General features: G+C 36.1%; 1 protein-coding gene across 7 annotated transcripts; it reads right to left on the reverse strand.

Moving 5' to 3' along the window:
- Positions 1–53: 53 nt before the first annotated feature.
- On the reverse strand, positions 54–16125 carry LOC113683845 (RYamide receptor). 7 transcript variants are annotated; one of them, XM_089191853.1, is made up of 4 exons: positions 16001–16120; positions 3836–3934; positions 2599–3105; positions 54–2297 (listed from the first exon to the last, which is right to left on the reverse strand). In XM_089191853.1, exons 3-4 carry the CDS (start codon positions 2940–2942, stop codon positions 1535–1537), a joined length of 1107 nt encoding a protein of 368 aa, XP_089047979.1. In that variant the 5' UTR covers positions 2943–3105; positions 3836–3934; positions 16001–16120; the 3' UTR covers positions 54–1534. The 7 variants fall into 7 exon arrangements, with proteins under 7 accessions (XP_089047979.1, XP_089047977.1, XP_089047978.1 ...); XM_089191851.1 differs by lacking the exon at positions 16001–16120 and adding an exon at positions 10310–10428; XM_089191852.1 differs by lacking the exon at positions 16001–16120 and adding an exon at positions 7638–7766.
- Positions 16126–17628: the final 1503 nt, after the last annotated feature.

The following is a 17628-nucleotide window of genomic DNA, read 5'->3' on the forward strand; positions in this document are numbered from 1 at the left end:
TTAAAACCCATTCAAATAGTCCGTGGTGAAATAACTCAGTTCGAGTTCGTTGAGCTGAAAAGATGTTTTTCCATCCTTTATTGCTGAAAAGCTAATATTGATTTTGTGTAAGTTTTTAACATCATTCAATTCTATTACTACTTTTCAACTGTTCTGTAAAGAAGAAAGATTTACGAGTTTAAAAAAAAGGTAGCTCTTATTACATAACTTAGATTGGTTAGTTTAAGATAAGGTAACCGTAATAAGATTACACAGCAGCTACGGGGTATATTTCAATGAAACTTCTGTTGACAGTGCGGCCAATGTTTAACATAGAGCAGGAAAAAAAAAGCTAGACACTTTTTTTCGTGTGGCGTGTTTCGACGGTTGTAAAAGTATCCATTTTAGATTCATCTCCCGTTTCATTTTCCGTTTCATTTTTATAGGATGTGCAGTCTCAGCCAATGAAAACACTAATCGTAGCAGTATTGCAGGTAATGACGAATGTATTGAAGAAAGTTTTGATTAGATGATTGTAAGTGCTGTTAAAACAGCTGAAACGTTGCACCAGGCTGTTGAAAGGGAATTTAATTTAAACAAAGGAGAATGGAACAACTGTAAGCCCCAAGGCAAGACACGAAAAGTATTTTAGGGGGCAATAAGACAGTTTACCGATTAAAGTTTTCAAAGGGAAAAAGGGGAAATCTACCGAAACTAACCATCTTTCCAACAGAGAGGGAAAGCAAAGTAATGGTGATGTAATTAAATTCGTTCTCATTTTCTTGTGCGCGCTGAGAAACACCGGGTGGCACCTTTTTCTAAATGCAAATCGTCTCCAAGAATAACCTAACAATAATGTAAATGGACAAATGCCCAGTTGTGTAAAAAGAAAACATTAAAAACGCGTGAGCAACTCTGTAATGAACTTCATATAAAGTAAAAGCGCTCTGTCGAATTTTCACTTGTCATGTTCACTGTCTGTGTTCCCTATATTCACCTACATTATCAATAATTAACCACATTTTTCGGACATAAGTTGGTGTGATTAAGAATTTCTAAATCTTTCACTGAGAACACAATTTGAATCCGCTTAACGGGCTTAAGCAATTTCAGTCAATCGAAAAGTCCACTCGTCCTTATTTATACCAAGTTGCAAATTGTATAGACTTAAATATGTACTTTTAGTATCTACCACACAGGTGAATAGTGCTTTTCGCGCGCACTGACTGGCCAGTTCGGAAGTGATTAGCAAGTGGTTCGTCCCATCGCGACTCTACTTAATCCCAGTGTAGATTCTTCTCTCCCTCAAAAAACTTTCCGCCGATATTTTGTGGTACTGAATTATTTGTCAAAATCGCAATCAATTGATTAGTTTGGTTCTTCTTCCTGTACTTATACCCTAAGTAGTTTGCTAGAGGTTAGTTCATCACTAAACCAGTCGCAGGTGTTATGAGAAAAGTTGATAAACTGTGACTGTGATGAAAAAATAGATAGACTCGGCCTTGCAAGTGGTTCAACATACTAATTTGATTTCCTTTCTTTAAAATGAATGGAACTAAGTCGAACGACCGTTGTTGCATTGACATCTAAGAATCCTCGCAAAACCTTTCCTGAACTCGTCGTTCATACCAGCATAGAGTAGTGGGTTTACACAGCTATTAATATAAACCATAAGACTTCCGAAAGTAAGAAATGTACTTAAATGGGGCCAATTGGCACCTGAACCAAACTCATACCATAGCCACACGACTTGATTGGGCAGAAGGCATATGGCGTAGAGAAGCACGACTGAAACCAACATCTTGATAATCTTCGTTGATCTCTGCAGCCGTTTCTCCTCTTTCCGTGTGTTCGAAGGCTTGCTCGCTGTGAACTTTGTTTTGTTATTTATGACCGACATCTGAGTACTGTTAGCGAAGGAGGGATCATTTGACGCTAGCTCGCTTTCCATGGCAGACTCCATGTACTGACTGGACCCGGCATTCTTAGCTTTTTCATACGCACTTTCAGATATGCCACTCGCTTTACGATTTCTTGCCAGGATGCTTGCTTGTTCACGTAGCTTCAGTGCCACCATGGAATACGCAAAGCCTATGATCGAGAGTGGAAGTGCGTACTGGAACACAAACAAGCCCAGTGTGTACAGTTTTACAGCAACAGGCACCGGCCAGTCTTCTCGGCATTCACCTTCCACCATCTTTAACGCCAGAATGTAGGGTAGAACAAGAAGCAAAGACATTAACCATGTGGAACTTATTATGATGGATGTTTGAACTGTTGTGAAGCGAGGCTTCCAAGGGTATATTACGGCTCGATACCTATAACGGAAAAATCGTTAATGATGATCGGTCGCTAAAGTTAAAATTTTGGCATAGGACGGAGTGTATTATTTAGCGTGAAGAAGATCGAAACAAGTCTGGCTGACCTATTCTAGCGAATGGGAAGCGTCCATGGTCGTAACCAATCCACTCCTTGCCATCATTCATATCATATGGAAATGAAGGATGTTGGTGCTGTAGTTTTTGTCAAGTTGAAAATACCTAACATCGATAAAAGGGCAAGAATTCGCAAAAAAATCACCATTTGTCTCCCATTAAAGGTTAAGCCAACAAATCTTACCTGTCATAACTTATTGCTGCAAGAGTTGCCGCTGAGCAGTTTGTGAACAGCGTCATAGCAGGCCATACAACTTTGCACAGTGCTTCACCAAGTGGCCACACAGGAGAGGTCACTTTTAACACGACATCAAACGGGATGCAATATAAAGCCACCATTAGGTCTGAAATTGCCAAGTTTACAAGCAGAAAGTTACGAGTGGTGCGCATACGAGGTGTCTGTGCAATTACGAGGCAGACGAGGGTATTTCCGGTCACAGCGAAAATAAATATAACAGCAAAGAAGGTATACTCTGTCAATTGCAGTGCCGTCATTGCTGTTTTTCCGGTTTCGGTTGAATTTTCCATGACACTGTTGAATCTGAGGACTGTTGAGTACTGGGACTGTGTTCCAAATGAAGAGTGCAGCTACTAATGATGAATAATAGCTTTAAATTTGTTTTTTTTTTTTGCTGGTGATTGTTCCTCAGTTCTACGCCGATTTATAACAGTTGTTCAAGATTGAAATTTACTAAAAGAAAATAGAGAAGATAAACGTTAAGTGATTATTGTTTCTTTTGAACAAGCCGTATCCTATAGTTTCATTCTGATAAATAAAGAAGTATATTTTTACTACTTCATGTAAATTTAAAAAAAAGACAGCAATCAAGAAAGAGTCATTAACTGAATACAACTGACAACCACAGTCTGGATTTTGGGAGAGCTTTACCGCTTTTCTCACTTACTCATCACATCTCCCGATTCCCTTCCACTAGTACTGACGGAGATCCTTACACAAATAGCAGTATCTCTACGTTCGTTAAATGATGGGAAATGGCGGCATTGTGGTCGAGATAAAATTAGATAATGATGATGGTGGATTTGTAGAGATTTCTTTGGCTAAAGCTTATGATGAAAAGGAAAACCTAGGCTTCTAAAGAACTTTAATACCTGACACAGTACCGACTAAATCTATATTGAATTTTTGATTTCAGATATTATTCAAGACAACTATCCAGTCTTAGCAACTCACTATTATTGCCGGCTTTCGTTATTGGTGGTTTTCAAATTTATCAGAAGAAAAAAAAAAGACATTGGTTTAGTTTACATCAGTTTTGAAACCGATTCAACGGTCATGGAGTTTTAATAATTTCTCCGACTCTCAGCGAAATGCAGTAAACTCACAAAAGTAAACAATGTAACGTATTATTTCAAAACCTTAGAGATCGATCACTATCGGCTAGCACACCACAGTGGATTACCTTGAAAAACGGTGAGCAACCATACAGTTTTAACTTCCTGTTAGCATGATTTATCTCCAACCTTTTAAGTCATGCAAAACGGTCTACCATAATTCTTACCTGTGGAAAATAAAAACGTGCTGATCAAATGGAAATCAGTCTTCATTTCCTTTTTGACATCTTTCTCTATTTACTAACTTTCCTTTTCAGTTTGTAAAATTTCACTTGGTTTGGCCTAAGCCGCATTAATGAGCTCCAACCAACTGAGTAATGAGTTTTAAAAAATGTCACATTGCAGTGCATTTTCATCTCAAGTACAGGAAGACGAACCGAGATATTTACGCCCACATTTTCTGTTTTGCTCTTAACCATCCATATGTCTGCGTCTTCATTAGGAAATGTAAACATTTTGACTGCGTTTCCGTCTAGAAGGACCAAATTGCGGATGAAAGAGACAGTACGTGACGCAATCTTGGACGTTTTCAAGCTCCCTTTTCACCTGTCTATGCATGACACAGATCGATTTGAAAATGATGCATCGTTTCGTAACTCTCCACTTTTCAAATCGTTTTCGCAAGTCTTCATTTGCATCAGCGTTTTCGGGTGTTTTAGTGTGGATGATGGGAAAAATGCATAAAAATGTGCGCATTTTCTCCCAAAAACGCATTTGAGTGGACGAAGCTTTTAGAATTGTTATTCAATGAAGCACTTTTTCAGAAACTCCCTTTACCTTATGCTTGTAACTCGCTAGTTGAGTATTTACCCTCAGAAGTGGTGAGTATTGCAATTTAAAGATTAAGAACCTCGGTCTTCTTGTGAACTAAATCCCCCTTAATCTTGTTTGCTGTTGAAAGCTCAAAATCTAGGAAATACGATTTTTATCAGTATCTGTCGTTGTTGTATTTTTGTCCCAAGTGACATTAGAATTGACTGTATATCGTTAAAGTTGTTTTTTGATCTTTTCCATGTCATGGAAATAACTTCCCACGGTTTTCCGATTTCTTTTGTCGAATGAAGGTTTCTCACTCACTTTGAGACATATCTCACGATTTTTTATCAGAAAAATCAAGAGGAACGTTTAAATTTGCCTTAGAATTAAATTTATAATTCAGAGAAAATAAATAGTGTGAAATGTTTACTTTTGAAAATAGTTATGTTCAGTTTCGTTTTAATGTTTTATGTTTGAAAACGATAAGCTGCTTTTATTCTTCCTGCAATTGGTGTTTGTTTTAAAGACATCTAATTAACGAGGTCGTAAGAAATTTGAATTAGTATGTCCAACTTCGATCGATTTCACTTTTATCTTTGTTTGGATGAACCAGTTTTTGATAGACTTGTGAAAAAAAGAACTCTTTAATGGACAACCCTAAGACCTCTGTACAAAAACAGAGAGACAAAAAACTTCTTTCTTATCAGTTAATAATTCCAGTGTACGTGAACATTAGGCAACTGATTGGAGGCAAGAGCAGTTGTATACGAGTCAATTTGATTGTGGCGGGATCCTACTGAAGTCCCCGACTCATAACAAATTAAGAAAGTAAATAATAAATGAAAGCATCTTTAGGATCCTTTTTTTTTGTAATCCAAACCTCTTTCCCTTAAGTAAAGCTGAAAGGAATGACTTTTCTGAAAATGGATAAAACTGTACAAAATGTAAATGAGGTAAGAACTATTTGTATCATTGTTGGATCCTGTCGTTCTAAAAATATTGAAATAGAAATGACACGAACATGTCAAATTTATACTTCGCGAGAATTGAACAATTTTTAAATTCTGATTATTCCACAAGGGTATTTCTTAATTTTGAAACTCCTGCATACCAGTCGGATTCTGCGCTCTAGAGAGAGCCTAAAGCATGAATTCTAGTATTTTTGCGAGGAGCTTTTGCCTTAATTAGCTCGGTCTTCAGGTTGTCCACACTTCCTTTGAGACATTTAAAAAAAGAAAAAAAAACTTTGTAGTTAAAAGCAAACTTCTGCAATGAAAAAGAAAGAAATGCCGCCCGGGAATTTCAAGATATCCGTGTTGTAAGGTGTTTCAAAAATTTTCCATCCCATAGATTACATAGACTCGTTTTCAAAAGCCTAATCGTTAGGTGCAGAAGCAGAAGAACTTAAGCTTATTGAAAAGCTCAGAGCAATTTAACTAAGCACCTGATGTGATCTCCTCATAGAAGAATGATTCTCTCAGTTTTATATAGCACCTTGTGGTATCGGTCAGCTATGACTGTCTGTGAAAATTCTTTTCCTAGACTTTAAATGCATTGGTGACCCCTCTAATGATTAAATACTACCCACATAGGTAAAGGATAACGGCAAGTCTGATTTATTTGACCTCTAAATGCACTTCTATGGTTGGTTGTAGCAAATTTGGAGAATGACTTCCATTTGTAAAACGATGACGTTCACAGGAAGAAAAATAAACATCTCTATCGCATCTATGGTATAAATTATATTATCTCTTGCCACGGTGTAAACAGTCATGAAGGGTTTGTAGAAGCCGATAAAACTGAAACTGCGTTTTCGTACGGTTGGGCATTGAAATAATTGTGTTAATTTACCCGGATATTTGGTAACCCATTCTTCGTACTGCCTGAAGTATTCTATCATCTGTGGTGAGGACACACCTCACGGCTTATCAGATCTAATATATAGGATGAAGATTATATTTTCGATGTTTTCAGACCTGTCCTTCAGAAGATGGATAATTTAAATTGACTTGGTGATGGATATCCGTGGGAACACCCACCACTGCACTTAAACTGAGCGGCTTCTTTAAATGCTAATCAGCTATTAGCTCCTAAATTTCACCACTTGCGCTCATTTCAATTCAACTTGTTAGTGTGTTAAACCGCCAAGAAGAAATTTAATCTCATTTGTGGTTCAAGACACAACAGTGCTCGCATTTCAATAACAAAAGGAGCGCCAAAAAGAGTTAAAGAATATATTTTTATTCGCGCCCAGACGACAAAAAAATATTCTTTTGACAGATTGCCATATTTTCAACTCGTAATGTAACAGTGTTTACTTTAGAAAGGGCATATAAAAATAGAAGAGAAAATGTTTTTTTTTTTTCAATTTAATCGAAAGAAAAGCTTAATTTTTCCCTGGAAAACTGCAAGAATCTGGAGAGACCTAACTGGGAAAAAACGCTTTGACCTGAAAAACAAATTTGAGACAAACACCTGCTACAGTAACTGACGCTAGCTAAAACCACGATATAGTGAAGTTTTTAGCCTTCTTGGTTTCATGTCTATTAAGTTGCTGGCTCCCATTTAAATCAAATAGTGATCCAAAAGTTGTTTTTTCGCCCTTCTATTTTAAGCTTGTAGGCAAAAGACTTTTTTTCCCTTTCTTATATTCCAAACCTCAACTATATTTCATAGAATATTTAATGATAATATTCAGCCTCGATGTTTAATCCGAAGAATTGTAGTACATGATAATTTGAAAGTGACCGCGAAATTATTTGAATTTATCCGTTAAAGGTGCTGTGGAGATTTTTTGGCCCATGACTTTTCTAGATTAGTGTCCATTCTAATACGATCTGAAATTAGGCTTCTTCACCTATCCTGAATATCTTCGGTTGTGCATATTAAAAATCTATTATTCCTAGTAATAGTTCGTGAATTAAAGGCTAGGCATTGTACAGTAACTTAGTAACCTTTGAATAAAAGATTCATTTCATACAAAGAGTATCATCCTCGAAGTGTCATATTCTATTTATAAACTGCCAGCCCTTTTCGAATTCCAGCCAGTTATCTTTTGCAATAGCAAAACTGAAACAAGATCATGCATCATGCGCTCAATTTCGAATTACTCACCTACAGAAATCTCTCGTTAATCTCTCTTACTGTTTAGCATAAATGCTTTTTTGGGGGGCACAGAAAGAAGCAAAAAGAAGCACAGGCGAATGTATTTGTTTTGACTGAGGCTGGAACGTTTTCAACCGGATTGTAGCTGTGCCAAAGTAAACAGTATTTTGCTTGGACAATGATATATTTCAACCAGTGTTATCATTATTATCGGCTAAAATTATACAAATTGGCTCTACTCGCGTGTATTACGAAAACAAAAACATATTACCAAGTAAATCCTTTGGATCCGGAGATAAAAGCTACTTTAAATTCAACATCAATATTTATCTGTTTTCCCATAGAATGCATAAGTACTAGTACAGGTACTCATGGCGAGATGAGTTCTTTATAAATTTAACATTAAAATATTTTAAAGAGGCAATTTTACTATAATATTACTATTGCAATAAAATTGGTCTACACCTTAACGTAGAGGGGAATCGAGCAAAAAATCAACAGTGAGAAACACATCTTTTTCTTTGTTATCTTCCATTTGAACTGACATTATTAAATTGTAAGCCGGTAGAATCAATTGCACTACATATACCTGGAAGTACGTTTCTGAACGACAAGTTCGTGATAGCTGAACGACCAATCAAACTGTGGAAATACGAATCAATTAATCTGCAACGAGTATCTCTTGGTTTCTATTCGTATTATCGAGCGCGCGCATCTATAATATATGCATAAAATGTTAGCATGAGGTAGTAAGAATCATAGATCCATCAGAGGAAACAAGCCAATGACGTATACCATGTACATACTCTTTCAATATTCTTTATGTGTTACTCAACTTACCTCCAAAACAGAGCTGATCATAAGAATAAATTATGATAACAAAACCTAAAACATTCGTTTCAGGGAGTTGTGTGAAACTGTTTCTTCAGAGCACTTTTAATAACGATATCTTTCCTTCTGAGTAAACTGATCCGAATTACTTGATAAATCATTAATTGAAACAACTAAATGTTTACTTATATGTCTAATTTTGGAGGATGCACTTCTAAAATGTTTACTTTGATCTTAAAATAAATTTTGATGTCAGAAATTTATCGAGGACCTAACTTGACAGATCCTCTGAGCATCGCTTGAAAATGCATTTATTTTATCATTCGTTCAACCACTTTCATGCATTAATTAATTAATTTTTTTAATTATCCTCACATGTGTTTACTCATTTTGTCATTATTTCAGTAGGTTATTGTTTGTTTAAAGATAGAGTAGTTTTTGAAGAGACGTAAGGATAAGAGCAATATATTTGCAAATTTTGGAGAATTCAAACTAGGGATTCTCAAAAGTCTTATTTCTGGAGTTCTTTAATACATCTTATCCATGCTAATCAAATTTTGGTCCAACGTTGATCATTAAATATTTACAAGCTGTCAACTTCTAAAATTAACATCTTTTAGATTAAAAGAAGCTTGAGTCGCCAAAAATAAAGTTGTATTTTCAGTACCTCACCCTTGGCAAAATTTTCTAATGGCAAAATGGTGGGCATAGTAACTAGAACACCCACAGTTACATTAATAAAATACTGAATAATGTTCGAGGTTCCTAGATGGTGTCAATATGCCACGAAAGGTGAAATGTCCTTATAAGCAATAATTCTGCATTCAAAAAGACCATAACTTGATCTTGGCTTATAGACTATCGATCCACGATTGCGAAATACCTCGCGAATTTTCCAACACTTACAGAAAATGAGGTCACCCCGTCTAAAAACAACAACACACATTCACTTATACAAAAGGAAAAGCGCCTTGTCCTATCAAGTCGCAATTCTGTAACACATTTTCGCCTGCAGCCCGTGATACGATATGAGAATAATATTTTCACCTTTGGTTCCATCACAAAATTACCGAAAACTGTGGATCTTCAAATAAAGTTCGTAGCTGTAATTTTCTGTAGCCTACATTTCATAAGGTTAAATGAAAGAAAAGAAGCATTTGATGGCATAAATTTGATCTGCTACAGACCCTTTTATGTTCTGATTTCGGAGAGGGCGAAGATCTCCAGCTTAAACCCATGGCAGCCTTCTGCCGGGCTGGGTGAAATAGCGGCGGGCTCATGCACTGAACTAGGCCGAGTCCAAAAGGTCGTAAGCAGCCAGTTTATCAAATGCTCACATTTATGCTATTTTAGATCCTCAGAAGTTGTGCGTTTCTCGAGTCAACTCAAAACCAGTCACATTACTGAGCTCCTTACGTCAGTGGCTAATGCGCAAATATTGCGATTTAAGAAATATTTTATATCTTACGAAATATTTCTTCGAAAAATAAAGTAAGAATGAAACACATACGTCATATACTTAATTTTTTAAGGGAAACGTAATCAGGTTTTTACGGATATCATCAAGTTCACGTTTGGAAGAAATATTCAGTATTATTCCTGAGCAACTTTGATCCGAGCCGATTTAAATTACAGAATCAAGTCGTTATTGCGGTGATGTATGAAAAAATGTCATAGTGTAAACTTTTTCGTAATACTTATCCACAGACATCGCATTCATGGAGAGAATGTATCCTGTTAAAGGTTCCCTTTAACAGCGAAAGATCGAAGACGCTCGTGAAAATACCTCTCGTGTTCGTGTCACAGGATGCTCAGCTGAACGTTTTTTCTTTAGTTTCAGTGTCATTTACCTTAATATTTGGCTGACCTTAGGTGAAAGTTTTAAAACGTCCACACGCCTTTTGAAAACCCCTCGATCAATTGAACTGCGCCTTACAGTAGTACAGTACAGGAGTCTTGATTTCAATTCATTTTATAGAAGAAAAAAAAACAGCGTATGTTAGCGGATTTTAATAACAAATGGTCGACTATTTACTTTTGAAGATCACGTCCCACAAACATAAAAAGGTTTCAGAGAGAACTTTTCTAAACGACGGACTCTAACAGATGCATGACCAATCAAACGGGCGACAGATTATGTAAAATACAGAGCAATTGATTTGCACAGCGGGTCTCCCAGCTCCATTTCCAGTAATAATCTAATAACTGTTTTATCCATAAATGAATTCATCCGCTCGTTTATCCATTTTCCTTTATTTCCCTAGACTATCTACTGTCTAGACGATGGCTAGGTTTCTTCAAATATTTGAAATAAATTAAATGAGGTTGAGAGTGATATCCTTGCAAATTTTGGAGAATTTGAAGTTAAAATTGTAAAAGTTTTATTTTGGTGTTATGTACTCATTTACTATTTATCTCGATTTGCGTTTCATGTATGTTTCTAACGACATTTTTCAAAAACAGACAGGGTCACTAAGGTCTTATGAAAACTGTCACTTTTTATATGAGAATCTCAATTTAGCTGAAATACGTCTACTGTTTATCAATTCCAATAAATTTCTATCATGATTTTGGTCATTGATTATTTTCACTCTTTTCTTCCAATGTTAAACTTCTTGTAAAAAATGTTAAAAACTTAAGTCCTTGCACTACATGAAAAGTTACCAGTTTGAGAAACATGTGACATTTTTTTTCTCTCATATGATTACTATAAAGATCTTCGACGCATTTTAAGTGGCTCCCCTAAGGCAAGATTTTCTTAGGGCAAAAAAGGTGGGCAAGGTGACATGAATACAGCTAATCAAGAGAAAGAAATGTGGCTTGGATGGAAGTTTCCATATCACGTCTCTGTGTCGCGGACGGCGAAACGTAATTTTAAGCAGCAAAACGGTCTATCGGTTGCCATATTCTTTGCGAACTTAGTTATATTGAAAAAAGTACTCAAAATGCTGAAAACTAAAGTCGTGAGAGGTTTCTGGATAAAAAAGCTACACCCACAAGATTACGTATCATTGTAAAAAAGCTGCTTTTCTTATCAAGTTTAAGGGTTAAAAAAAATGGGAGTTAAAGGAGGCAGGCATAATGTTTAACAAATTCACGTATTTTGATGAACTCATAAATTGGACAGAAACACTACTTGCACTTGTAATACGAAGTTCGCCACTTGATTTCACTCCAAACCTTCGGGCCGACCTACCACGACATAAAGATATATATTGTTGTTAACCTCAGAACAAAACAACGAAACTGTTTTTTTTATTTTTTTAACGATATCATCTGAGCCTAGGGAATCTCTGGATCAAGTCGTCAAAGTAGTTATACACAAAAGTGTTAATATGCGAACTTTCTGGAATTACTTACCCGAAGGAACCGAACTCATATGAAATGCCTTGCGTTGGTTATCCCTACAATGGCGGAAGATAGGACACCCTAGTGGAAATACCTCACGCAGCCATGTCGCAAGGTGCTCTGCTGAATCTTTTTCAATGACAGTGTCAGTTTTCTCCTAGGTAACTAAACATGTATAGCATTTTCGAAGCTCGTACTCGCCTTTTGAAATCTCTCAGATCAGTTAAAAAGCTTGCCTCACAGCTTGTGGTGGATACTGTGGAAGTGTCTGACTTTGATTTCCTTTTAAGAACAAAGCTGCCCCCGCTTGTGGATTTTAATTATTAACGTATATAATCTTATGCGTTTAAATATCACTTTATAAAATAGTCTGCATAAGTACTTGCCACTGTCAACCTATGTAATAACTGATCGAAACTTCCTCTTTATCATGCGAAACTGTGTGATTCAAAAATGTTACAAAAAAAGATAAGCAATAATAGAATAAAATAAATCATAGAATAAAACAGACCTGGCCTATAAAAGACATTTAAAATTGTTCAAGAATCCTTCGTCAGTCGGCTCAAACTCATGATTACTCGTCTAGCGATCTCTTATCAAGCCCCTTCCTCTTTTATATTACAGACCCATGTTCCGATTTAATACCGGAAATTTGTTTCTCAAATGAGAGGCTCTCACATCACCGTTCAAAATACCACCTCTAAAAGAAATTAAGATGGCGAAATATTCTCTCTTACTCTCCTTCTGAAGTCTCAAACATCGGTTATTGACCAATGAGTTCACACATTTTCCGGGCGAAACGAAAAACTAGAATAAACTTTCATGATGCACTTTTTCAAATTATACGTTGTGAATTCCACGATCAAAGGGACCATAGAATCTCGTCCCAAGCGTTCACCCTACATCGTGAAAATTTAATGCTGTTGTGTCCGAGAATTTATTTCACGCAATATTTTGTTTCATGAGATTGTGTCGTCTATGAAGGATTAAGCATATGCAGAAGCATATGACGATGTTTCTTTACGACGATTTGCCCACCTTAAGGTTACGACGTCACCTTTTAAATTTTTGACAATGGTGAAGGGATGAAAACTACTTCTTGCGTTTTACTGTATTCATAACAGTTTTCTAACTGTGCATGGCTAACGATGTAATCTATTCGCCCTTATGTTGCGCAAGAAAGACAGCTCATCGACATGCGTGATAGTACTGTTTTCAAGGAAATCGCGATCACGTACGATAAATGCTGTAATTAAGAACAGCTCACTGGAAAATGCTAGTAGACAAACATTCGAGATGTAAGTTTTGAAACCATGTAACTATCACTGCGTTTGTAGAGTTTACTACCATATGTCGACCGAAAGCATCCAAATGAGAGATGTCGTCATGAAGTTACTCAAATATTTCTGTATTTCTGGGCTTCTTTTCTTTGGAAAGTCTTCGTGGGGTGATTTTTTACTTTTCTATCTTGTATGAATTAGGCAGGTGCAACGGAAGACACAATTATCTTAATGAGCTAAGCTCACGTAGTATTCCCCTTTCACTTCATACATTCCGCACGTAGCTTGAAGTACTTAAGTAACCTTGAAAATGCAGTGAATATTGCACGTGCAATACTGGACTTAGTTCTTAAGTTACTTAAAAGTGAGGGCATCAGGGTTTTTGGATATTTTGGTTTTCTTCATTTTCACCATTGGTTCAGTTTTAGATTTTTCAAAGAAGCCATGTTCTCGCATCCATCTGTATAAAGAAACGTCTGGTTCATTTAACGGTTTTTGTTTTTATCTTTGAATTCATAGTTTCTTAGCCCTATTATTTCACTACAATGGGGATATACTTTGGCGGTTCTTCAGTTTGGAGCGATAATTTTGATAATTTTGGCCAGTTCTACGGCAGATGCTCACCATTTTTTAACTGACCTTCTTCTTCTCGATTAAAATTATATCATGGCAAACTCCAGAAGGGCAATTAATATGAATGTTGCTTATCTATGATAAGATGAAATCAAGCCTGTCCTAAGTATCGTCAGAAAGCCAGCGTAACCAAAAAACTACTTACAGGCGGGGGAAACTAACGCAACGTGAAACTGAAATTAAACCCTGTTAGCCTATCACTATCACATTTTTTTGTATGTTTTTCCAGTGGACTTATTCAGTTTTCATAGGACTCTCTCATTTTCTTATCTTACAATGGACAAACTAATCTTTTGTTAGTATCCATAGGTTACAACATCACACTGCAGCTGTCTCACGAATAAGGTAGCCGGGAACTTATAATAACAGACGTCAACTTTCTCGTCACTTGCGTCATGGAATAAAAATTTCAAGTTCTTGAAAATGAAGGTTGTGCGTAAAGGATTTTCCATGCAGCGCTGAACTAAGCAACCTGGGAGGTGTACTTAAGGAAAACCATGGGGATACACAAGCGGGCATTGTAGAACTCATTAAAAAACCTTGATCATTACAATTGTTGAAACTATAAATAAGATCGACAAAGCGATCTCGATTACAGGCGAAGGACATGAAAACTAAAATCAGTTGGCAAAATTCTTTCTGTTAATTTTTTTTCATTTGACTTCTTCCTTCATTTTCTCCCCCTGATTATATTTATTGTTGAAGATTGGCAATCGCCTGTGTAATTAATTAAAGTCAGGTTTTACGAACTCCAACTAGATTGCAGAACAATACCGAAAATATGTATTCAATCTTGTTCGATCTATGAATATGTCAACTTCTAATCAAAGTTAGTATATTTTTATAACCTGTACCAGCCGCCCTCAGTTAGTGGAGACGAGCGCAAACGCGGGCACGGGAAAAGTGGCAAGCTGGCGGACGCAGAGGTTGCGGTTGACATGGATACAGCTGTCTCACTTATCGCGTTTCTTCGTGCTCTTTATTCACAATAGGTGAATATTTTCCTCGAGCAGTCCTCATAAAGGAGTTAAGGAGCATCTTATATTGGAATTGAAGTTCACCTTACCTTATTTGTATTTGCTTTGTTTTGTTTTGTCTTATCTTGATTTAGCCTAGAAGTTCTGAAAATACATATAAATAAATCAATGTGGACTTGACTATATACAACCTATCGTGCTGTTTGCTGTTTTTGGTTTGTGACGTTTTTTCCATGTTCCACGGTTCTGAAATTTTTTTCATAAATACGATGCGACACTAACCAAATAGCGCTAAATCTTGGTATTTGGCTTTTTCGACGATATTTGGGTTTTCGAGAGACATTGGTTTTGTGTAAAGTATTGAGCAATGGTAGTGTCACTCGAATTTATTCATTAAAATAAAACAAACAAATTCACGAAACTTAACATTTTAAGTGACTCTCAGCATGGGTAAGTTCTTACAATATTCCTCAACATTTATGAGAAAAGTTCCTTCTCAATGCAAAACTTACATAAGTACATGAAAGACTAGCGATCACTGCGCGCGATCAGCATAAATCGATACAGAATCGTCAAATATTGGTCTGAAGATAAAAGCCGCTCACTTTCTTAGCGTTTTTTTTTATGAGATATCGAATTATTTTTTGTTCTTTATTTGGTGTCGAATAGAGGTCATGGTTTTGGTTTCACGGGTTTTTGTCACATACATTACAACTGTCTTCTTCCGATCTGCGAGGTTTTACATTTTGTCATATTGATGTACAATAAGCGCTAACATCTTTCAGTTTGTTTGGATTAAATTAACACTCTCTGCTAAGCTTAGTTTTACCCTTACAGGAACCAATATTTTTCTTTCGTTGTTAAAAGAAATTAATCAGGACTTGGTACAGAGAACGTACCCAAAACTGATTTAAGTAACCCGCTGGTAGAATTCTGAATTCGACATTGATGCTGATATTCTGTAAACATGAATTCAATTCTGTATCTTGAACGACTCAGCAGGTGAAAGATATTATAAATCTATACGGTATGTTTTTGCGCTTTTCTATCATTCCCTGGGTAAGATTTTAACGAAACACGCCAAACTAAACGGGTGAGACATCATCTGGTTCAAATTCAAAACAAAAATGCTGAACATTGAACAAAATCATTAACCGAAAGCTCTTACGGTACAATAGCGTTAATCGTTTGAATATCCATTTGGAGTTGAATATCTCCCCTTGAATAACTCACAATCGGTCTAAAATGAAATTTCTTTTAAAAACTGTAAAATGTAAGAAACGTTCTCATTTTCATTCCATACCTGATTACTTTTTCTCTCCTTGATCGAAAAAAGGAAATTCAGCTTTGTAGGTAAATTCGAACTCAAAGAACTCCAAATGATCCGGGATTAGTTCTTTCCTGAAGATTTTCAACCAAATATGAAACTATGAATTTTCGCCCTTGGTTTTAATCCCGTGCATAGTTCCAGGACGTCATCGATACGACGTAGTCTACAAATCAGGTAACTTTGTCAGCTGGTTTTGTTTTGATTGACGAAAAAGGTCGTAAAAAAGACATTTCCGTCGCAAGTAAATTGTCTTTAACACCTGTTCTGCTCTGATTCTCGAGGAACAGGTTCAGTGGTTCTAATAGGGAAAATTTTCAAAATAGCATCAATTTTATCAATTGTCCTCAACTTTCCTTTACATACCCTTTACATGCCTGTAGGCAACATTTGGAGTTCTGAAGAGAACTGTATTCGCCTGTGGCAAGACATTTTTGCTTGCAAACTCTCGCAAACCGTCGGCAAAGCCGTGAAAGTGTTGCTTACCATTTAAGTTTCCTGTTTTCGGCAAAGTAACTAATAAAGTTTTGTTTCTACAAAATCGAGAGTAAAAGTATTTCAGAACGAAGAAATAAATTTGTTGATTTGCAAACCCTCGCATCTCATGAAATATCTTGATTTTGTTGTCGCAGTTTTTACGCTTTGTTCTTGCATTGATCACATTTGTCTTTTTCTTTTTGTTTTTTCTTTGTTTTTATTTTTGCTTTTTTGGTAATCTTAGCTGTAGATCACAAGAGTTGCATACCAACGGCCGTTTCACTGCATTGGCGAATGTCTGCCAGTTCTCAGGTAGCCGTGATGAGATAGAGACCATATAGAGATTCAAAACAAAATGAACCAAAATGTTTCAGCTCTCGTTACATTACAAAATATATCTATCTGATCGAATAAAGAATGTACCACGTTTGTTTGCCGACTAAGATTCGGTGGTTTTATTCACATTACAAACGATGCTATGAAAGAAATATTTCGTTTCTTATTGTGCCGTCGACTATAATCAGGTGATATAAAAAAATTGTGAAATCATAAAAATACTACCAAGCAAAATATTTTCGTGCTGTTTTCGAGACAGACTGCATTTCACCATCACGATTGAATAATAATCGACTTGATGCAGTATGGTAATGTATATTCAAGATAGACTTAATAGCTTTCAAATCACTTTAAAAGCTGTTATATTGATTTATTGCTTCTGAGAGGTTCTTGCGATTATAGAGCACTATTTGGCATTGTGTACAGTGATTTGGGCTCTTCAAAACCTTAAGAAAAACATTTCAAAAGGAATTAACTTTGTTAATTCAAAATTATTTGAAAGACATATGTGATAAGTGTTTCTTTTTCCTTTTTTTCTATGTTTTCTTCTGTCAGCTTAATACAGTAGTTGCTTGGGGTTATCATTAGCACCACTTTTCAATGCGGTGTTTAAACTATACACGCGCTCAGTTTTGACGTATGTCTTCTCGTCATTATCGTTCAGACCGAAATTAGGAGCATGACAACGCTCTTTAATTTTAAAATTTTCAATTGAATTCAGTTAATTCTACCATAAGCATACACTTCCTATTTATTCTTTTCAAACTTACAAACCAAACTCGCTTACAATA

The sequence above is a fragment of the Pocillopora damicornis genome, chromosome 13 (genome assembly GCF_964200805.1).
Source record: "Pocillopora damicornis chromosome 13, jaPocDami1.2, whole genome shotgun sequence".
NCBI classification, from domain to species: Eukaryota; Metazoa; Cnidaria; class Anthozoa; order Scleractinia; family Pocilloporidae; genus Pocillopora; species Pocillopora damicornis.